Source organism: Bactrocera neohumeralis, chromosome 5 (genome assembly GCF_024586455.1).
Source record: "Bactrocera neohumeralis isolate Rockhampton chromosome 5, APGP_CSIRO_Bneo_wtdbg2-racon-allhic-juicebox.fasta_v2, whole genome shotgun sequence".
NCBI lineage: Eukaryota > Metazoa > Arthropoda > Insecta > Diptera > Tephritidae > Bactrocera > Bactrocera neohumeralis.
The window spans coordinates 60241540-60264673 of NC_065922.1; the positions used below are offsets into that span (position 1 = coordinate 60241540).

The 23134-nt window shown below is 34.2% G+C and overlaps 1 protein-coding gene and 1 long non-coding RNA gene across 4 annotated transcripts in view; both read right to left on the minus strand.

Annotated features, from left to right (window-relative positions):
* LOC126760157 (nuclear pore complex protein Nup205) overlaps nucleotides 1–18652 on the minus strand; it is a 31893-nt gene extending 13241 nt beyond the window's left edge. For 2 of the 3 annotated variants that reach the window (XM_050475605.1, XM_050475604.1), the window contains exons 1-14: nucleotides 18385–18652; nucleotides 15639–15962; nucleotides 15474–15575; nucleotides 10770–11323; nucleotides 10218–10712; nucleotides 9845–10038; nucleotides 9586–9738; nucleotides 8941–9142; nucleotides 7950–8799; nucleotides 7146–7889; nucleotides 6880–7087; nucleotides 5988–6222; nucleotides 2683–3409; nucleotides 2340–2626 (exon numbers count right to left, since the gene is read on the minus strand). In XM_050475605.1, coding sequence (XP_050331562.1) covers nucleotides 2340–2626; nucleotides 2683–3409; nucleotides 5988–6222; nucleotides 6880–7087; nucleotides 7146–7889; nucleotides 7950–8799; nucleotides 8941–9142; nucleotides 9586–9738; nucleotides 9845–10038; nucleotides 10218–10712; nucleotides 10770–11323; nucleotides 15474–15575; nucleotides 15639–15962; nucleotides 18385–18579 — 5270 coding nt within the window. In that variant the 5' untranslated portion in view covers nucleotides 18580–18652. The remainder of the gene's footprint in view (nucleotides 1–2339; nucleotides 2627–2682; nucleotides 3410–5987; nucleotides 6223–6879; nucleotides 7088–7145; nucleotides 7890–7949; nucleotides 8800–8940; nucleotides 9143–9585; nucleotides 9739–9844; nucleotides 10039–10217; nucleotides 10713–10769; nucleotides 11324–15473; nucleotides 15576–15638; nucleotides 15963–18384) is intronic. The other variant, XM_050475603.1, reaches the window with a different exon arrangement.
* Nucleotides 1–23134, minus strand: part of LOC126760216 (uncharacterized) — an 89850-nt gene that overhangs the window by 18144 nt on the left and 48572 nt on the right. The gene's annotated exons all lie outside the window — the stretch shown is intronic.

Below are 23134 nucleotides of genomic sequence, written 5' to 3' on the forward strand. Positions count from 1 at the left end.
GCGAAAAAATAACTGTACATTCGAAGATTCCAGAAATGTCTATGGCAATCACGTGCGCTTGCGGTTGGTCATTGAAATAGACGCACTTTACATTTCTTTGTCTTGCGTAAACAAGTGCAGGTTTTTTTATTGAGAAAGTACTAAAATAAACAAATGTTTTCGAGCTACATATAAAGTAATAATGGGAAAAGCTACTATTCGGAGCTTATTAGAACGTGAAAAAGTAGACTTTTTTCACTCCCAAGGACTATCCAATCGAAACATCGCCAAGCAGATAAAGCGCAGCTCCAGTACCGTTGATAGATATTTAAAGGATCCAGAAGAATATGGAAAAAACTTTAAAGGAAAAAAGAAAGCTCTCTCTGAACAATCAGTACGCAAAATTGTTAGAATTGCTTCAAATTCGACTAAGTCTGTAGCTAAGATTAAGGAATTGGCCGGAGTAAAAACAAGCCTTTCAACTGTTCAGCGTACAATCAGAAATGCAAAACACCTAAAGCGTTTAAAAATCAAGAAAAAAACCCCTCTGAATGAACTACGCAAAGAAAAACGGCTTCGATTCGCGAAAGAATACATGATGTGGACTGTTCAATCTGGCACGCGACTTAATGATTGGCGTTCAGTGGTCTTTACTGATGAAAAACGTTTTAATTTAGATGGTCCTGATGGCTTTCAATACTATTATCACGATTTGCGGAAAGATGAGTTATATTTAAGTCGCCACCACAGCCGAGAAGGTGGAGTCATGGTATGGGGTGCCATCACGTTTTATGGAACGATTGACTTGGTTTTTTTCGATCAGAAGATGGACGGCTCTCGCTTCAAAACATTGTTGGAGTCCGTATTTCCACAATTAAGAGATCTATTTGGACCAATTCCTTGGATTTTTCAACAAGACAATACTCCCATTCATAACGCCCGGGTAGTAAAGTCGTTTATTTCGAGTCAAAACGTTACATGTCATGACCTGGCCACCATATTCTCCAGATCTTAACATAATTGAAAATGTTTGGGGCTGGCTAATACGGAAGGTATATAAGGAGGAAAGCAATACGGAGATAAGGAAACATTAACTGCAGCTATTAAAGATGCTTGGAGGGAAATTTCCTTGAGCTACATAGATTCCCTGTATCATTCTATGAATGACCGGATATATGAAGTTATTACTAACAAAGGAGGAAGTACTCATTACTGAAATTATTATTTTTTTATTTCTAATAAATCAAATAGTTATACGAACTAAAAATTTAAGTTAAAAAAAAAAAATTTTTCTTATAAAAAATTTAAAAGCGTCTATTCTAATGACCAAGAAAAAGTCACCTTTTTTGAATAGCTTTAAGAAAATGTTTGAAAAACACAATTTTGTTAAGTTTTAATAAATATTTGAATATTATATTTAAATTATCATTAATTTATCCATGTTATTGCATTTCAACTTTTTTTCAATCATCATTAAAATAATAAATATTTAAAGAATTGTAATGCAAGTAAACGTGCGTCTAACCTATTGACCAGCAGTGTACTAGGTACGATTGTAAAATAATAAAAAAAAATCAATCAACCAATCGATATTTTTTTATAATAATAAAATTTTTTTGGTCTATGATCACAATCTTGCAAACGTCTACGAGAATAGTATTTACACACTTGTCTCCAGGCTCAGTTAATTTTTTATTGAAGGTGCAAAACGATTATGCTTTGCGTATCTTACTATGAGCTTTGCTAATTTATAAGCCATTGCCGGACGTCGTCCACGTGTTTCAGTCTTCGATTTGTATACTATGGTATTTCGCATCATCGAAGATGAGTAATCAATTAAATGATCTACCTTTTATAAGGGCAAAATCAAGTCCTTGTATGGAAAACTTTTTTATTTGACAAGGAATATTCAAGAAATTTGGCATAGAGTATAATCTAAGGCGCACTACAATCTTCAAGAAATTTGGCATAGAGTATAATCTAAGGCGCACTACAATCTCCAAACATATTGTTCAGATCGAACCACAATAGCAAAGAGTGTACATTTAACGATCAAAATCGATATAATCATACCCTTTAATCCTAAAAAAAATGCACCAATGAATGATATAACTTCGTTGCAGCCGAATTAAACGTATTTTCTTGTTTTTCGATAAGTTCGCGCGCTTATAAGGAAAAACATTAAAATACTCAATCCTTACTTTTTTGAAAGATTTTGTATGTAGATGTTTTATATTTGTGTTTTGACTGCTCAATCCTGGCACCATTTGGCAACTATTGAGCTATAAAGTGGTATCTTTTTTTACGGAATTTGCACGGAAATTAAAAATATAGAAATGTATTAAAAATTATAAAATTACCTTTTAAGTGATGTATTTTTTTTCGGTGTGAATAGAATATCACTCAAGTTTATTGTATTTGTAAATTTGTATCGGAAGAAAATGGTAACATTTGCGGCGATGTCCACGAAGTGTTTGATGCAATTAGGTTCAGAAAATTCGTTAATTTGAGCATCCATTTTTGTGTTTCGCTTCAAAATATCGTTATTTAATACAAAATAACAGAATATATGCAACATATATCTATTAATTTTGTGAGAGTAGATTTTATATTGATTCGTTTTTACATCATCTGGTAAGTATATATCCTGAAAAAGAAGACACCATAAATCAGCAGTCAAAATTGTTCATGTAAATATTGTACCTTTCGCATAACTCGCGCAATAATACCGGTAACCACAGAAAGTTCATTCATTATACCTAAATCCGAATGGGACAATCCGGTTCTTAGTATGAACTCGATGATTTCAAAATGCGAAAATAAAAAATTCGCTATGTGGGAAATAGCTGACAGATTGTCCGTTCCAAGAGTTGTTATAATAGCATTACATAGCTGTATAGCTGGGAAAAATATCTGACGAAAGCGATTATCCACTGCAGGCAGAAACTCCGATACGGTATTTTGACTATTTACAAACCCTTGGAAATTTGGATGCAAATCAAACACCCTCATTTTTGATAAAACACTTAATAGTTTAGCTGATAACAGCATTTCAGCACCCGTAGAACAATTAGCAAATCTGAACAGTAGTGCCATGTGTGATTCGTAAACATATAACGCTTTTATATTTTTAATTGAATCACTTACGATAAGGCACAAATCTTGATCGGATTGTTCTAAATTTTCGATGACATTAGCTAAATAACCCCTATTTGCAAACAATTGCAGAACACTCGGAATATTATTAAATTCTAACGCTGAAACAAAACACGACATAGCAAGCATTTTACATATATCATGCCCAATAACACAATCACGACACATTATATCAATCAATTTATCTCCAAATAGCGAAAATAATTCCACTGGGACTTGCGATACGACGGAGTTTACCGAAGGTGCGAGATTTTTATCTAAACGAGAAACAAATCTGAAATATAAAAAAATTTTAATAATAAATATATATACCAATAAGAAAATAAAAATATGATGATTGAAAAAAAAACCATTTTAGTTAAAGTAGCATTAGAAAAAATGAAAAACTAAGCAAATAGGTAACATTAATACACCTATTACTGGTTTCAAGTCTACTCACTTGAATTGAAGTTAGGCTGTTTACCAAATGGTAGAAACTTAAAATTCTGATAGATGAAAGTGAAATTTTATGTCGAGTTATAATGAAAATCTATATATAATTACGCTAACCAAAAAGTTTTAATTATTTTTTTTTTTAAGTGTAGTATCGTCGATGCGCACACATATGTACATCTATTTAAACTTGCGCGTAAACCACTTACAGGGGAGTATAGAGAAATAGAGAAAATATGCAATTGAATCCAATACGAAATTTTATTAATACCACTAATTTAAATTTAATTGAAGTTTATGATAATGTTGATAATAATTCAGTTCCTTTGCAAGGTCCGTTCCAATGTGCATTGGTTGAAATACTGCCTAATTTTGATTCCTATCAAATTGGTTCTATGAACTTGGCTTTATTGCTAAGTATTTTGCTATGTGTTGTCATATGGGTAAAGTCCATCTTCCTTCATCTTATACGGTCTTACATGAAATAATAGAAACATAAGAAAAAATCCAAACTATTTACACGATATTCGGCCTAATTTAGGGTCAGTTCGGAAGCTAATATTTCTGACACAGTTTTAAAACAAATTTATCATTTCAAAATTCACGATATATTTTTATAAAATAATAAAAAAGAAACATGATATCTTTTTCAAAACAACAAATGGTGTGATTAAGAATGTATCAGTATCTGCTTTGTACCCATTGGCATATCTTTTACTATTCCCAAATGGGGATTTTGGTTGGTACGTTAATATATCGCATAACGACCATGTTATAATTTGCATGTTTCAGATTTGCAAAAAGGATGAATTTAAATCCCAAAAACTATTTTTGCAGTATATTGTTGATATGTATGTGAGAATAGAAGGATGTCGACTGCATTTATAAGACAGAATCAAGTGAATTTGAGGGCAAATGTGTATGCCATTATTACTGATTATTTGCAAACGAATCAAGTAGGATATGTTAAATTAGTTCGTAATGATTTTGCTTTCATCCTTCACTGTGTCTCCGAGAAACATGTATGTACATAAATTACTTAGATCCAATGCTAATTGTTCAGCACTTCGGCAAGTCATCGCTTTGTGTTACAATAACCTGCAATCCGAATTGGTCGGAGATTGTAAGTAATATTGATACAAATGAATCGGTTCATTTTAGGCTGAAATAGTTGGGAGTGTATCTAAATCGAAGTTAAAAGAATTAATATCTGAAATTTAGAATAAAGGTGTTTTTGGCAACGTCGAGGCTTTTATTTATACAATCGAATTTCAAAAAAGAGTTTTGCCCCATGCTCACATTTTGAAAATGTTATGGAAAAAATGTCAAAATTGTAGAAAAAATAGTAGTTATTCCAGATTTATTAATTCCGCGGCATTATTCATCATTGATGAGATTTTGATGTGTCCGTTCCAAATGATAAAATGTATTGATACGTTATTGAAAAACTTATGTGACGATTCACAAAACAAAACAAATGATTTTTGCTCGAAAAACTATATTATTATATGGAGATTTCAGAAGAGTGTCGTTCCTCATGCATCACGATCTGTAATTATTGAAAATTGTATTACGAGTTGCGCTGAATTCCCGTTTTTTAATCAAAGTATGAGAACATTACCCGAAAAGTTGTAAAAAAAAGTTGTGTTAGCTTTACGTTGCGTTTATTTACCCGTTTTTCGTTTTCTATTAATATTTTTTCTCAATAATCACAAGAATGTTCAACCACAACTACCCTAGGGTACAGTATTGAAAACCGTAGCACCACAAAAAAGTTGAAGCTTGACAACACTTCAACCGTTTTTTACGAATTCAGTTGATATCGATAATACCAAAATGCAGTCGGATAATAATAGGGGCTTAGATGTTAAAACAAAACTACTTGATCGATGAAAGACTTCTGACAAGAACTTAAGCTTTATGCTTTAGAATAGAAGATAATTGGCTTTGTGATCAGAAATTATACTGACACTGAATGTGCCTGACCATTCTATCAAAAAGTTCAAAATGGTACTAGACAAACTACAATACAAAATACCCAAATATTGCAGAACCTATAACAGAGTATGAATGAATTTGTTTACATTAAAAGTTACTTTCTAAACTTTGAAGAGCTAATGAGTAACTATCAAACTTTGAATTTTAAGTCGGCATCAATTTATAATTTCTTCATTTCCACCTAAACAGTTTTTCATATAACTCAGGACCCCAAGTAAAGAACAGGAAGAGTGATTTCCACTACACTCACATACGATTATCGAAAACAAAAACTCCTTTTACCATGTTACCAACTCAAATGTAAGATTTCAATAATAAATTCTTCATTCTAATAGCATGAACAATGAATACTACTAAAACTAAATAACATTCAATTTAAGTTTAACTCAATTTGTAGAACTAAAAATATTCGATATACATACGTTTCATAATTACGGGATGTTATTTTTTCTAAGAGATGCCCATTTAACATTCTGAGACAACTCAGTGTTGCAGCGTATAAGTTTATTCGAAGCTTTTGAGACTTAACATCGCTTACTACAATCCACTCTAAAAGTCGCTTCAATATTGACTTTAGATTTAATATGTTTGAATCTGAGCTTACAATATTAATAGTTTTCATATTTCCGTAGTATGCAGCGTTAGTTTTGTCGTTTCCTGTAATTGTGCAGTAAGATAATATTAAATACGGTACAGCATACTTGATAAGACTTAAATATTATTTTAATAGTTACTGATCGAATTACGAGCAAATTTATTTCTATACTATCTCTTTTCTTTGACAATGTTCTTGAAATAAAAAATGTCTAGTAAGCTTTGCATATGTTTCCAGTAAAGGATTAAAAATGCATAATAATAAAAGTCGAAATTGTAAAAACATCAGAAAGACTTTATCTAGAACTGACTAACTTCAGTTTGAAAAGCTTCTGAATTTTGTACCATCACGTTCAAAAAACAACATTTTCATTTCAAAGAAGGTAGGGACTGTTGCATGAATTCAAACCGAGGATATACATACGATAATGAACTAATATTTTCAAAACTTTAATGGCTAATTTGGAAAACAGGTGTGTTTTTCGTTGAAGGTATTTTGTTTTTATTTTTTAAATTATTAAAATAGTCATTGATTGGTCAGACTATTTTAATAATTTAAACAGCAATCAAAGATTTGTCATGTCACTGTTTTTAATACTTGGAACTTTAATTCCTACGAAATTTAGCTCGTTCGTAATTTAGTGACCAGATATTCTATACTATGTTTAGGATAAACTAAATATTTTGTATATAAGTATTTGAAGTAATTAAATGACTTACCCATGTTTTCTAGATTTCGGGAGAAACATTGTCGTAAGCAAACAATGAGTATAAAAATTGCTTCAGATGTTAAAATTGATATTTCCAGAGGAGGTTGTATGGATACAGCTTTGTTAAGAAGTTTTTGTAACATTTCAAATAAAAGTTCTTGTTTGATAGTGTATGGTAGAGTATTTTCCGAAGCGTATATAAATATAATTTCAGAAACCTAAAATTTCAATATAATCATCTAGAATCCAAAAAAGTTATACAAATGAATACTATACCTGTGCCCAGGCATCCATCACTTTTATTGTTCCCTTGTTTTTATTTCGCATTTCATTTATTTTGAGAGCATATATCAATATGGACTCAATTTCCTGCAAAATTAATTTTCGTTGTCCGCCGGCTATAGTGCCTTGTACATTGCAAAGCTCATCGTGAAGTATTCTGTGCAATTTTTGCAAATTAATTAAGGAATGGCCCTCCTCTGTTATGGATTCACACTCATCGAATATTTGTTTAGATAAAGAGATATCGAAGAAATCCCATTTAAAGGTAATTACTTCTTTAACCTCAAACTCTAAAAAATCCAGAATGTTACTAAGCAAAAAATTTGGCACTTTTTCAGATTTCGGTTTGATGAAATGCTCATTTAAAACCGGCGATGAGTGAGAGAAGAAAAGAGTAGAATTAATAGAAATTTGATCATCAGCCTTGTTAGTAGCAGTACCCAACAAAATTTCACAAATTTGCTGAACTCTACTTATTTGACAATAAGAACTTGCTAGTTTTAATTCTATGGCAGTGCATTCTAACAAGTAACTTGTCTGATACAGAATATGGGAGTATTTAATGTTTTTAAATGGCAGTTCATGTAAGTGGCGGCAAATAAAATCATTTGATGCTCGTAAATACCGCAAAATTCCTTCGGACGTACGCGTGTTTGAACACAACAAATATAGGATGAAATATGAGCTCTTGTTAATTTGCTCCAAATCTGCATCGTAAGTGTTTGAAATTTTCATTGCCTATCCAGTGGTAAAATATATTAGCTAAGTTATTATATTATTTATATATAAAAACCTCACCTCTAAATGTTCATCTAGTAAAGCTATTATTGCTTTTAAACAATGATTGGTAGAATCTGCAATATTAAGTTTTCGTTTTTCGATAGAATCAGTAGAATATTCAAATCCGAGAAGATAATACCCAATATTTGGATATGGCTGTGATATACAATTTCGAAGAAACTCTAATATAGAGGTTTTAATTTTTAAATAAATTTTATGTGATTTTGGAAACTCGATAGATTTTCCATAGAAATTAGTTGCGTTTATATCCATATCTAGACAATCCACAAACCCTTGACGAATTTCATCATATATATATCCGTTTGAAATAAACACATCCAAAATTTGATTTGAAATATTAGGCATCTTCGAAACCATGTTAAGAATATTTACAGCAGCAAAGGAGTGATTGGGTAGCCAACTGCAGTACATGACAAATTTTGTTATGTTCAAAAGATGATCCGGACGTTGGCTGCGTGGATTGACATCTAAAATTATTTTGCTTAAACCAAAAATAATATTTGATGTATTCGCAATGTTATGAGAATTCAAAAACTCTTTTTGTTTAATTAATCCTTCTTCTATTATTAAGAGGCAGAGAAGGGCACTTTCTTCAAGCATCTCTCTTTCATTGAATTGTTCGTATTCATCAAGCTTTTGTCGTGCATCATCAATTATTAGAAGAAGCAAATTTAAAAAGTGAGATTTTTTATGCAGCTGCAGCATTATATAATATCCCATAGGCGAACTTTGGTCTTGGATCTCTTCAAAATCTTTTGGCGCAGGTTCATATGTTTGAACTAAATAATTCAATATTTTCAAACATTTCAAACAGATTTCCCATTTTTCTGTCAAATTTTTATACTGTCTGTTAGAGAGATAAAAAATAGAATACTTGTTGTTAATGTTAATATTAAAATTTGTAAAATTGTAAAGCAAATCGAATTGATTTAATTTTTGAGCAAGAATAAAGTATGCTTTAGCTGCATATACATATTAGCCTTCTTACCGATCATAGAATTTGAAGAAAATTTCTTCAACAACAAAAGTTATATAAGGTTGTAGTCCTGGTTTTCGGTTGTCCGCTCCCAAGTTTTTAGGCATGCACGCTTTTAATAAAGAAAATATCAAGTCTAAGATCCCTTGAGAAAGGGGATAACATTCTAGACGAGATTCATTTTGCGATATTTCCGTTAGAAGGTTGCATGATTCTAGAATAAAAAGAAGTTGTAATATAACTATATAATAGATAATAGTAATTGGCATAAAAGTCGAGCATACACTTCTGTTGCTTATGGGGAAATGTGCACAAGAAGGATAATACTCTAAATTAGTCAAATAGTAAATTGAGGGACGGTCTTAAACACGCATAAAAAGTAAAAAAAATCATTTTTTTGCCAAACTTTCAGCGATGATCGAAGAAATGTTTCGAGAATTAAAAAAAATAAAAAGCTATAAACAAATTGTTTATATTCTGATATCAATGTACTTTAATTTCATTTAAATTTCGTCATCTCTTCTATATTGTATTAAAACCAACTTTAGAAGTATTACAACCTTCCTTCCCCCACTTTCTATTTTAAATTATTTAAAATAAAATGTAAAATTTTAAATCAAAGGGAGAGTGAATTGTACTATTTGATGTAATACTTACTATTAGAACTTATAACAGGTAATGTTGGAATAATTTGAGAAGTCTCAAGGATGTTCCAAAAAATGGTTGCTGTTTCTTTAGACTTGGTTAGCGCAGCTAACGTTTGCAATATATTTCCTTTTAACATGAGTGGTACCGGACAGCTCAATAAACCTAAAATATAAATGTCACAAAATTAAAATATGAACACAAAGATATTGCTTGAAAATATGACAAAAATTACATTTTGAAAATAGTACATAGTAGCAAATTTAATTACCTAGAAGTATTTGTAATGGGGCCCAATTTGGGTTTTCACAAATTGCTATTCTTGATAATTCATCATAAGTAGCCACGGCTCTTATCACTTCGAGTACTGACTGAAGAGCTTCAATCTCTTGAGGGTTAATACTTCTGTTTAAATGCGTTTTGTAAGATATTTCACTACCTACACCATGTTCTTGGCGCAAATTTCTAAAAGGAAATGAAACTAGGTTTATGGCAGCTATTTGTAGTATTGACTAGACGTATTTTTGGCTTAATAAGATATTCTTATAAAAAATGTCAAGCACTTGAAATTATTATTATAAATGTAGAAGACGTATTATTACTAAGCTTTTTTGTATATAAATGTAATACGTTACTCTACTTACGAATAGTATTGAATCAAAGATCCGAAAAAATGTTCCCAAGATAGAGTTGTACTTCCAGTTAATCCTGATGCTTGCTTCAGAAGATTGAATGTATTACGCGCAGACTTTTCACAACTAGTCAAACCAGCAATCATTTTTAAATATGATACAAACAAAGTAGATGGCAATAATTCTCCAGCCAAGCGAATAAATTTAAATAGTGAAACTGAGCGAGTGGTGGCTTTCACAGAAGTGAACGTTGAATCGAGTGGTTCCCAAAATTCAACGCACAATGCTAATCCTGCTCTATTATCTTTATAAAATTTAGATATACATAACATCAACATTTCAAAACTATGGTCTAAGTTAAATGGCGGCTCCAGTCCTTCCTTTATAAATCCCATAACGGTTCTCGCAGTTTCATCTGCCTTTCCTCGTAACTCAGTTACTTTGGAATGCATAAATTCTATAAAGTCCGTTAATAGCATATGAATACGACGATAGAAAAATTCGTGCCTAAATATCCAAAAATAATAATTAAATACTTTCCTAATTATGTAAGGAATTCCTTACCGATATAAATCTTTGTTTTCTAAAACATAGTAATATAAAAACTCAAACACTTTGCTGTTGATCGCAGCATCAATAAGTTGTTCATCATATGCTATAATTTTCGATGAAGAATTCGGTACTTGCATAGATGCGTGTCGGAAACCAGTTAATGCTAATCCAAAAGCAAGTTTGATGGTTCCAATTAGACCATCCTGTTGAGTGGGAATTAATACGTCATAAACAGTTTGTAAAAAATCCCCTTGGGAAAATATAGGAATGTTCTGCCAAATATTGCTAACAGCTTCATATTTCATCAAAACACTAGTATCACAGGCGTACATCAATGAAAAAATAACTTTTAATGTAATATCATCTACTATTCCTGATGATTGAATTTGGGCGCAATTTGATATATTTTTAATTAGCTTAATAACTATTTCCTTGGAAAGTCCTCTTTGCGCTGACCAATAAAATAATGCCGTTGCTAATCCCATTCGAATATCATTGTAAATTTGCTGAACTTGGTTTTGGTGTTTTTTTGATCCCAGTGCTCGATTTTTCGTTAAGATAATGAGCTAGAAGAAATAAAGCATATTTTGTTTATAACTTAAGCAGTCAATTAGAGATAAATATTTTAACGGATTTCTCGATAAATTGTCTACCTGGTAACACACTCTTAAGTTCTATGACTGGATTATTGTATAAATGTCCAAATATAATATATACCGACTTACCTTTTATTCTAATCCGAACAACTTAACGCTTTACTACTCATTATCCGAATTTAGGGATAGATACCGAGAGTTGAAGAGGGACGCATTTGCAGACAAAAAAGTGTGAAGCCGAAATGCGTGGTATGAAGAGCTGACAAGCTGGCCGAAAGGGGTATTGCTCGAAAATTCTATAAAAATGCGGCGATTAACAGAAGGTTCAAGACCGAAGCATACTCTTATAGAACCCCCAGAGATGATCTAGTGACTGACTAAAATTATGGCAGTGAAAGTATAACATCAGGAGAAGGCGAACCCCATCCCCCAATCGATTACGATGGAGCAGACCTTCCATTGCATGACCATGAAGAAGTTTGAATGGCAATTACCCGTCTGAAAAACAACAAAGCGGCGGGGCCATGGATTGCCGGTCGAACTATTCAAACACGGCGGCGAAGAACTGATAAGGAGCATGCATCAGCTTCTTTGTAGAATATGGTCGGACTCTGCCCAATCTACAAAAAGGCAGACCCCACAATCTGCGCCAACTAACGTAGGATAAGTCTCCTCAACATCGCATATACGGTTCTATCGAGCGTATTGTGTAAAAGATTAAAGCCCACCGTCAACAAACTGAAAGTCAATTCAGTGTGACTTTAGGCCTAGAAAAGATAACTCTCCTCTCCCCAGTAGTGAAGACACTTGAGGTCTTGGTACTCGCGCCTTCAGTCACCACTTGAGCCTAGCCAACTATCAGCATGGATTCCGAAAAGTGCACAGCACCACCATAGCACTTAGCGTTATGAACGCTCAGATAGTTCGTGGCCTCAACCAAAAACCACCCTGTGAGAGAACGATCCTCGTAGCTTTGGACTTGTCAAAAGCTTTCGACACAGTCAATCTCACAACGATACTGCAGGACATCGAAAAAACTACACTTCCTTCAGGACTGAAGAGGTGGACCATGAACTACCTGAGCGATTGTCGATCCGCACTATTTCGAGGTGAAACATCTAAACTGAGAAGAATTTAACAGAGGGTTTCGCAGCGTGGTGTCCTCTCCGCTACCGTTTAACTTCTACATCTCGAAACTACCACAGGCACCAGAGGGAGTTTCTATAACCTCCTACGCTGATGATAACACAATATTTACGACGGGCAATGGGATCGGATTCATTTGTTCGAAAGTAATTCTAAGATTTTAGGTGTAACTTTTGATAGAGTAATGCTCTTTCACTCCCCATACGACCGCTATTATCGCCAAGGTACAGAGTCGCAACAAAATCCTCAAGTCGTTAGCCGGCAGCACATGGGGATAAGACAAAGAAACGTTGTGGGCAACATACAAGACAATCGGTCTATATGGTCTCCTCTCTGAATGATGTTTACTGTCTTTCCCTTCTTCAACGTTCTGACAGCTTCTACAATAGTAATTGCTGCATCATGCGCATAACCTGCGTTAGATAGTGACCTATTAGCACCCCTACCAGAGTTCTTATATCATTCCTATTGAATTTTAATAGTCGGCATGCGCGGCCCTTGCTCCATTCATGTCACGTTTGCATGCTTGTTGCGCAAGTCACGGACTTTTACGACCAGCGCAGAAGACAGAGCTACGGAGCTGCTGCGGGCGCACTTCCCGGAGACTATTCGGGTAGACCAGTGTCTACCCGTGATCGAACACAGGCCATCCCGCGAGGATTGAAGGATAGCCAAGCAGCTGTATACGGCGGACTCAATCAAGTGGGCAATGGCCTCGTTCGAGAGATTCAAGTCTCCGGGACTGGATGGCATCTTTACAGCGCTGTTACAGCAGGGGGAGCAGCTTTCACTGCCACACCTGGTTCGGCTGCTGCGGGAGAGCCTCGCAATGGCGTATATCCCTGTAATATGGAGGACAGCGAAGGTGATCTTCATACCCAAAGTAGGAAGGAAAGATTACTCATTGGCGAAATCGTTCAGGCCAATCAGTCTGACTTCTTTCCTACTAAAAACCATGGAGAAGATCGTGGACCATGACATAAGGTCGAAAGCGCTGAAGAGGGCACCTCTGCATGCGGCTCAGCATGCGTACAGAGCGGGCAGATCTACCAGTACTGCTCTGTACCAGCTAACCTCTGAGATAAAGAGTTCTCTGGAGAACGGGGAGGTGATGCTTTGCGCGTTCTTGGACATCGAAGGTGCCTTTGACAACACGTCTCACAGGAGTGTGGCCAGAGCACTGGAGAAAAGAAATGTGGCAGCACCGGTGCGTAGATGGATAGAAGCCGTACTGCGCACCAGAATTGCTGAGACCACAGTGGGAGATAAGAGTATTCGTCTCGGCACAACAAGAGGCTGTCCACAGGGGGGTGTGTTATCACCCCTGCTGTGGAGTCTTGTCGTAGACGACCTGTTAGCAATGCTAACGGACAATGGGATCCGCTGCCAAGGGTATGCGGATGATATTGTTATTATAGCCAAAGGCAAATATGAGGACACTCTCTGCGACCTGATACAAAGAGGTCTAAACCTGGCAAAGGGGTGGTGCAGGGGGGTAGAATTGAACATCAACCCCTCCAAGACGACCATTGTCCCGTTCACGAGGCGCAGGTCCCTGCCCGGTCTCAGGAACCTCACATTAGGAGGGAGAGTGATAGAGATGACCAATAAGGTCAAATACCTTGGTCTCACGCTAGACTCCACTTTGCGGTGGAAGCAACACGTGGACCTGACCTTGGTCAAAGCAACAAAGGCATTAATGGTGTGCAATCGGCTGGCGGGTAAGTCCTGGGGCTGTAAGCCAAGGATTGTTAGGTGGTTGTACACCATGATAGTGCGTCCGATAATCACGTACGGGGCGGTAGCCCGGGCCTCAGTAGCGTCGCAGACCTCGATAGGAATTAAATTATCGAAGCTGCAGCGGCTAGCCTGTGTCTGCATGACGGGCGCAATGCGCACCTGCCCAACGGCAGCTATGGAGGCCCTGCTTGAACTCACACCGCTGCACTTGGTTATCGGCCAAGTAGCCAAGAGCACGCTTCTGCAAATAACGGCAGAAGGGTTTGGCAAAGGAAAGGTAATCTCGTCCCAGAGGATGGAAAAGATTAGCGGCAATATACCAATCGCCCTCCTCCCGAAGGACAGCACTACCAAAACGGTTAACTTCACTAAGAAGTTTAAGGTCACCCTCGGAAGCAAGGATGAGTGGAACAACTCCACCCTTGAACTGCTTCTGAGGAACAGCACTTTGAGGTGGTACACTGACGGCTCAAAAATGTCGGAGGGAATTGGTGCAGGGATCGCGGGTCCACGCACCAAGCTCTCTATACCTATGGGGGAGTTTCCGAGCATTTTCCAGGCGGAAGTCTTTGCCATAAGTCGGAGTTTGGAATTCATCGACGTGCTGGGGCTAAGTGAGTCCATGTGATCTAGGAGAGGGCACAATAGACTAAAGGTCGCGGTGCATTCCTCATAAATAAATTTAATCTAATCTAAGTCACGGATTTACTCTATTTAGTTTGGACCCAAGCGTGCTAATCCCTGCGTCCCTGTCTACCTCACTCCTTCCCACTCTTTTCTGGAAGGGATGGCAATATTGGGAACCGAATTTAGTTATAATTTTATAGGATTTGGAAAATCTGTGATAGTGAGTAGAAACGAGAAGTGAATGTCACTTGACAAAATAAGAAATTTAAATCTTTCGTAAAGAAACATGGTAAAATGTAAAAATAAAACCAAACACTTTAAAATCATTTCAGGTTTCCAATGAAACTTAAGTATAAACAGTCGATTCTGATTAATACATCGCTTTTAAAGGTTTATAACTACTATTTAATTGGAATACTACATACATTTTAATACTACAGCTACTTAAATATTAAACTGCTTTGAGGAAATATAAAAATAAGACAAGTATAAGTATACCGACTTACCATGGATGGAAAAAATCAAATACAAAGTTTGTAAAAGTCAAAAATATTTACATTTAGAAATTTAAAATAGCGGAAAACGTTTAATTATAAAAATTACTTACCTCTTTCGATATATCAAGCTCATCTAATAGGCCAACAATTCTTTCGAGGATGTTGTACTGATTAACCAAGTTCTGGGTGAAAGAAGTAATCAAATTGGATATCTATAAATAAAAATAATAAAATAATCAAACTATTATTTGAAGAAGAAAAATATATAAACGTACCTCTTTGGGAATTTCAGTTACCCATGAAATGCCATTAGTTGCTCGAAAAAGATCTCTAAGCGATTGCACTAAAGCCTTTTTCCCATCATAGTAAAGTAAAACGGCAACTAATCCTCTTGATAGCCCAGGGTGTTTGATCATTTCTCGTTGCGCAGTGCAAAGAAGTTCCAATGCCATTATTTCATCCACATTGAACATATCCGATATTATAACGGCTTCATCCAGCAATTCCTTGGAAATTGCTACACTTCTAGTATATTTCGATATTGGCACACCATCTATTAGGCCATTTTTTAATAGTTGCCGATGTTTATCATTTTTTTGCTTAACAAACATATATTTAATAATTAAAATTAATAAATTGTGAAAAAATATTTATTTTGCTTTTTATAATTTAATATATTTTTTAATAATATTCCTTTATAAAACCTGAACGATTTTAAGTAGAGTAAAACCGGGTAATTTCCTTTTAAGATGCCTGCACTGTATGCCTACTTGTGAGTTATTTTATTTGTATTTTTTTGCTTATGGGCTGTCGACAAAAATAAATAATTTTGAGAGGCAATAATAATTTTTGAGAGTTGTTATATTCTGTTATTTTATAATTTTTGACTAAAAGAATTATTAAAAAGGTCTGATATTTTTCTTCACAAAATAATTGTTATATTTCGACTTTTATTTCTTCGCTTACAAAAGTATAAGGATTATTTTATAACTTTTATTTATTACTCACATAATAATAGCTATGCGGTGAGTTTTTAAGAGAGTATTGTTTGTAAAGGCAAAATAAAAACCTTACACTTTAATTCCTATTGCGTAAGTTATTTAAAATTCACTGTACTATATAACTATTATTCTGTGAGAAATAAATACCAGGAAATGAGAAAGAGTTAGTACAATATTCTTTAGAAATGATGTCTTTGAGATCTTACAATAGGCGATGTTCCTTTGGGTTTCATTTGGCTGAAAAAACATGTGCCAAACAAGTTTTCTCTCCTCAAGCAATGTTCTTGGGTTGGCTTCATAGATTCTTCAAAGGTACATTCAAAGAAAAAAGCCAGGTTGGTGCGATAACATGTGCGGGAAAAAATAAAAGGCTATTGTTTTAACTATTAGTAACCATTGTTCAAAAATAAATTAACAGAGAATACTTCCAAGAAAAAAAAAACGGTTTAAAAACAAAATGCCAAATGCAATTCTCTTCTGATTCAGAAAAATTTTCTGACCTTGTAGACTCCGACGTTGAAAATTATTTTATTATATTATATATAATCAAACTTTAGTTAAAATCCAATTTATTCATAAAATAAGAAAATGGATGTAAAGAAGCAAAAACTTCGTGTTACCATATTTTGTAATGGAGTAAAAATAAGAAAACAGAAAGATTATGACGTCGTAACTAAATTCATTATCGTGTGATGAGTAATGTAAAATCTTTCAGAATTCTCATTACCTTGATAAATCCCGCCGTTGGATCGGCCAGGGTTATTTTTTTTTCAAGCGCCAACGCACGCAAAAGGAGTTGACCGCAAAGGAACTGAGCATGCCTAGGTGTTGGTCCGACCGAGGGTTATTTTTTTGAAGCGCGGCCGAAGGCCGCCTACGCAAAAAGGAGTACAAAGCAAAACACTGAGGGTTATTTTTTTGAAGCGTGGCCAAAGGCCACCAATGCGGAAAGGATTAGATTTCCTGTCATTGGGGTATTATTTGTTTTCTAAGTTTCTTTTGGTTCTTTTGTAATAAGTAAGTGTAAGTAAGGTAACACTGATTATCAGTTAGAATGCAACCCTTTTGTTATTATGTGAACAAAAATAACTGAACAAAAGTTGAATATTGAATTAAAGTTATTTTTGCACTATATAATATAAAATAAATGATTAGAAACGAATTAGTGAAGTGAGGAGTGGATATAAAAGTTAAAAATTTAAGTATAAAATTCATTATAAATCAGAAAACACTCGTTTTAAATAGTTGAATTTTTGAATTTTAAATGCAAATATCTCAAAAACCATAAGTCAGCAGCAACTATATATATATATATTTTCTTCATCTTGAGGATGCCCTCTATCCGTACATACCCATTTTAACCCCGAAATCGTGGGATGTTATTCTAAATCGCAGCCTATTTTCTTAATCTGTGGACCTCCTCTATCCATACATACCCATTTTAACCCCAAAATAGGGGGAAGCTATTCTAAAATTTACGCTATTGTTGTCTAATGAAAGAGCTTCAAAAAGCTCAGCGGAAATTATTTTTTCTATATAACACTTTATTCAAGCTATTCTTCTATTTGGACCTCCTTATTACGAACTTATAACAAATTCCAAATAAACTTCAAATATTGTAGCGGCAGAAAACTTTCTTGAATTTATTCCGTTCCGGTTATTTAGTGTCTGTCGTAGGAAGATCATCGAGGTGTCTATCTTAATATACGATGATTAATTCACATCGCTACACCTTGCTCTTTTATTCCTGCGGAGGCTAAATAACTTTTTTGAACTTTTTCAAAGTTCGTACTTTTCTTAAAACACGCTTTTAAAATTTTCAGATAAAAAGCCAGTGTCATTGAATAACCCTCTTCCCATGTTAGTCAGTTCTAACTAACCGGAACGGACCTGTATTACATCGGGCCAATGAATGTCAACTCGGCAGTATTCCTGAAAATTGATTGCGAATATTCCGCTCAATAACAACCAAAATTGTTACTAATATTTACCGCAATAATGACCATTTGTTAGAACCTACCGGGTACAGGAGCAACGATGTAAAACTTTGTTTATATTTCTTAAAATGACTTTCCAATTCAATCAAAGACTGTTCTGTTGGATTACACAGGTTTCGTTGAATTATAGTATTTAGATGTTTATAAGGAGTCCACAAATCCTCCATTGGTCCTAAAAATGCCTCTGGACTTTGTTTACAACACTTCAACTTATCCATTTCTTTTTCTGCTTACTAGCTCGAAAATGTGATCACCATTCAAACATTTGCACAATTCTTGCGCCAAAACAAATTTCGAAAAGGGATGCCAATGTACATTATTTGCTAATTTTTCCAAAAAAACCTTAACCTGAATGTTACACGATCAAGTAATTGTTATCGAAATGTTTCTACGTACACATACAATAAAAAATTGTATACTGTGAAATATATATATATATATTTCTGTTGGTAAAAATATTTCGTAAATTTTAGAATAGGATCCCCGATTTCAGATTTCTTTTCGTTCTTCGGTAAAATATGTACGTAAGGTAACAGTGATTATTAGTTAGGATGCAACACTTATGGGCTAAGTTCCGATTTCTTTGGCGCCGCGATTTGAAAGTATCGTTGGAAAAAGGAAGTCCTCCTGATTAAAAAATATATAGGGTTATAGGTACCGCAAACGCTTAGTTTACGAGATATTCGACCTTAAAGTTCCAAAATTTCCGAAATTCGAACATTTCAACAAGCTATTTTACCACATTAAACACACTTTACTCACATTTTTCATTTCAAATTAATTAAATTAAACTATAAACTTTTAAATAAATCCACATTTTACACTTTTAACAGTCTTTTTACCGAAGAAATCTTTATTTTAAAAATTATATTTTACACTCGTAATGAACATCATGTGTGTGCTAAAAATTACGACGAAATGGAGCGCTGCCATGTGATAATAAGGAAATTCGCTGAAATGCCTTTTTTCCCAAAAATTCCTCTATCCATTCATGTGGATATGTTCTTTATTTAATTTAATAAACAAATAAGTAATATTATATAATAATATTATTAATATTATTATTGTCAACGAATATACAAAACATCGTATTATCAAAAATAAATGGAAAGCGCTGACAGATTTAATAACCAAGATTTAACCATTTTATGACGAAAATTCAAATTTTGTTTCAATATCAGTGCAAGATAACCAAAAAATATAACCACTTTATAACGAAACTCAATATATTTTGTTTATTATTTAAACGCAGAAAGGAGTACTATCCGGAAGTACTACGGTCACCCCGGGTATTCGCTCGACCAGGGTTATTTTTTTAAAGCGCGGCCGAAGGCCGCCAACGCAGAAAGGAGTACTACGCGAAAGTACTTCAGTCACCCGCGTATTCGCTCGACCAGGGTTATTTTTTAAAGCGCGGCCAAAGGCCGCCAACTCAGAATGGAGTACTACGCGAAAGTACTTCAGTCACATAAATCACATATTACACATATATGTACATATGTAGAAAGTATTTTTATTATAGTTAATATAGAAAAAAGAATCACGCGAAAAAGCAAACAAAGAAAAATTGTTAAAAATCCTACATATTTGCTGTTTAAGATGTGGCAAGGCTCGTTTTCCTCATAATTGTAAACAATCTAACCTTTTCAACGATGAGAGTGCTAAGTGATTTTTAAATTAATAAATTTAGGTAAAATATAATAAAATAAAAATGAAATGTGAACTTATTTCAATGTTTAGAGTGTATATTTAAATATACAGAGTGAAAAACGTGAAAAAAATTAGTGAAACATAGAGAAATACCATGTGTTATTAGTGCAAATTTTTGAACATTTAATCGTGAATATTTAAAAAAATAAAAGTTAGTTTTATATTATTTTTCGATATTTCTTCTCTGGAGAAGCTCCCCAATCCGCACATACCCCATTTATACGGAAATTCGGTTTTTTTACCCCTCCGCCAAAGTAATCGGAATCGTGCCCACTTTTGTTATTGTGTGAACGAAAATAATTGACAAAAAGTTAAATAGTGCAAAAAGTTATTATTCTGAGTAAATTGTAGGTTTAATTTTAGAATTTCGGGAATAAAATAAGTATAGTCAGAAAGAGGAGGTTATGCAGATCAAGAATATATAGTGTTATAGCCGCAGGAAACTTCTAGTTTACGAGATATTTTAAAAGTCTTTTGAAAAATAAGATTTAAATTATTAAATTATTCTGGACTAAAATAATTTGTGTATAATGCTCATTTACCAGTTTTAAAAACGGGGATGATGAGTGACTTGGGGAATTTGATCTTAATTCGTCGAGAATGGATTTTGCTTCTCAATTGCTTCCTAAGTTCGAATTGGAAAATCGTTCGTCTGTCCGAGACTTTATTTGGCATCAAAAAAAAAACTGTTTGTAATATATACACCGGCACAAAAAAACAGCTGATTTGACGTTCATCTTAAATCTAAAGTCGTTTATGCATCCGACTTAACAGGTTTACCTATATAAAGAAAATGGGTATCTCTCAGCCGAGTAAACCATTAAACTTACTGTAAAAAACTGTCTATACTCGTACATGTGGGTTGAACCCATGTAGAACATAACTAAGTAGAAATTAAGCATGCACATGGTTGAAGATATCAAAATATTGCCACACATGAGCACTGTCACATAAAGTATCAGTCTTATTGGGTTTGCATTTTGATTACCAAACCACCTCATGACTTGCTTGCACAATGCTTTGTGACATTTCACATAAGAGCTTCTGTTCTGATACTCTCATGGATGATTCACGCTTCCGTGCTTTCTCAAATATTAAGAAATAACTGACTTCTTATGCGCTGTTTCAGTATAACTGACGCTATGTCTAAAAAGCAATGTTTCCTATAGAAGAGAAAATTTAAAAACTCATAATACTCAATAATAAAACTGGTTTTTATCAATTTAAAATATTTTTTAGTTTCAACGTTGAAAGTATGCTTCTATGCTTCTAAGCTTACAATTACTTCATTATTTACAATCTTTCCATATTTTTTATCGTAACAAGAGTAAGACCAAATGGACTAATAGATTTAGCCAGTGAATAGTTCTTATTTCCTGCTTTAGGTAAATTTATTACACCATTCGGGAATATACGCCATTTAGGTGTTATCAAGGACTACAATCATATTTATGACCTACTAGCTTTTTACCCGCGGCTTCGCCCGCAGTGGAGCCATTAAATAAGTATGAGAGATAAAGGGTAAGGATATAATAATAGAAATGAGTCAAAATGATAACTAAATTTTATTGCTTGGCTGAGATCAACAATTTTTAAAAATTACTATAGACAATGAAGTTTCAACCCTTTAAAATAAGCGTATTTAAATGTAACAACAAATGTTAAAATACATTTCACCGTAACAAAAATAAATAATTCTGAATTCTAACAATTTTAAAAAATAAAATACAAAGTATTAATCTAGGATACTATTGCAGACAATGTTATAAGCTTTTCCGTCGGGTGCAAATATGTGTAAATTCTTGACATTAGATACACGTTAACAGGCTACATAAAGTTGACTACCTGCCACCTGTAATGTTTGTCCTTGTGACTTTTTTATAGTAACAGCAAAGCTAAGCTTGACGGTAATTTAGTGGGACGGTATTACAGTATTCATTGTTGAAACTTCATTTTCACATTTATAATATTGGTATGAGTATGATTTGGATATAAAAGATTTCCGCTTCCGAGGCATTTTCTAAGAAAAGCATAGTAAGAATTAACATCAGCGAGTAAGATCTAAAATAATAAAGTGACAGCTAACAAGAAAAATTACGGATTACCTCAAAAATTTTAATAGTTTTATACTGCATGTGACGACAGAAGAAAATAACAATAAATATAGAAAAATAAGAAACAGTTGAAACTATGTATATTCAATTGAATTAGATATTGTCGTCCCCGCCGGTAATACAGTGGGACGGTATTATAGTATTCTTGGTTGAAACTTCATTACTGTAATGCTAGATGGCGTTGATGTAGCTAAACGATCATTTTTTGAGAAACAATTTTTTATCTTTCTTAAAGAAAGGGTAATATAAAGTACCCCATTTTACTTCTAATACCTTCAGGAGTATATGTACAAAGTTTCACAATGATCCGTTTAGTAGTTTTTGCGTGAAAGCATAACAAACAAACTTACATTCGCATAATATTAGTATGATAGTAACACTTTCTTTCATTACTACATTTGCCTCGTGTTCGATTTAATTAGCCACGCAAGTAAAGAAAGTTCTCTGATCGCCATTCACTTGGAATTGGCCAAAAACGATTCTTTTGCGTACGGCTCAAGAAGCTCACGACTTCCGGTATTAGACCAAGTATCCTCTGGGTAGCCAAAGAACATCTGTTTGAAGGCGGAAAATCCCCTTCACAGGGTTGTGCCCTGGGTTTGGGAATCGCCACGTAAATAACGCTCCCAATGAAAGCTAAACAACAGCCTTGGACGAGAGACGCCCTTTTCATGAGGAACACGGCAAACGCATTAACGGATTACGATTCGAGGCCATGCAATGGGAATATCCCGTCCTTTAATTGGGAAGGTGCCGCCGCCCAGCTGCTTTATGTCCTCGTGAAAATATATAAATGCTGACATCACCGCCGTCCAAGAAGGGCAATGGACGGGACAAAGCCTGAGACAAGTAGGTCCTTGTGGCATTTACTATAGTGGCCATATAAAAGAGCGGAAGACACGTCTGCAGTGTTTAAGAAGTGCGTACTCTCCGAGGTCCTAACATCGAC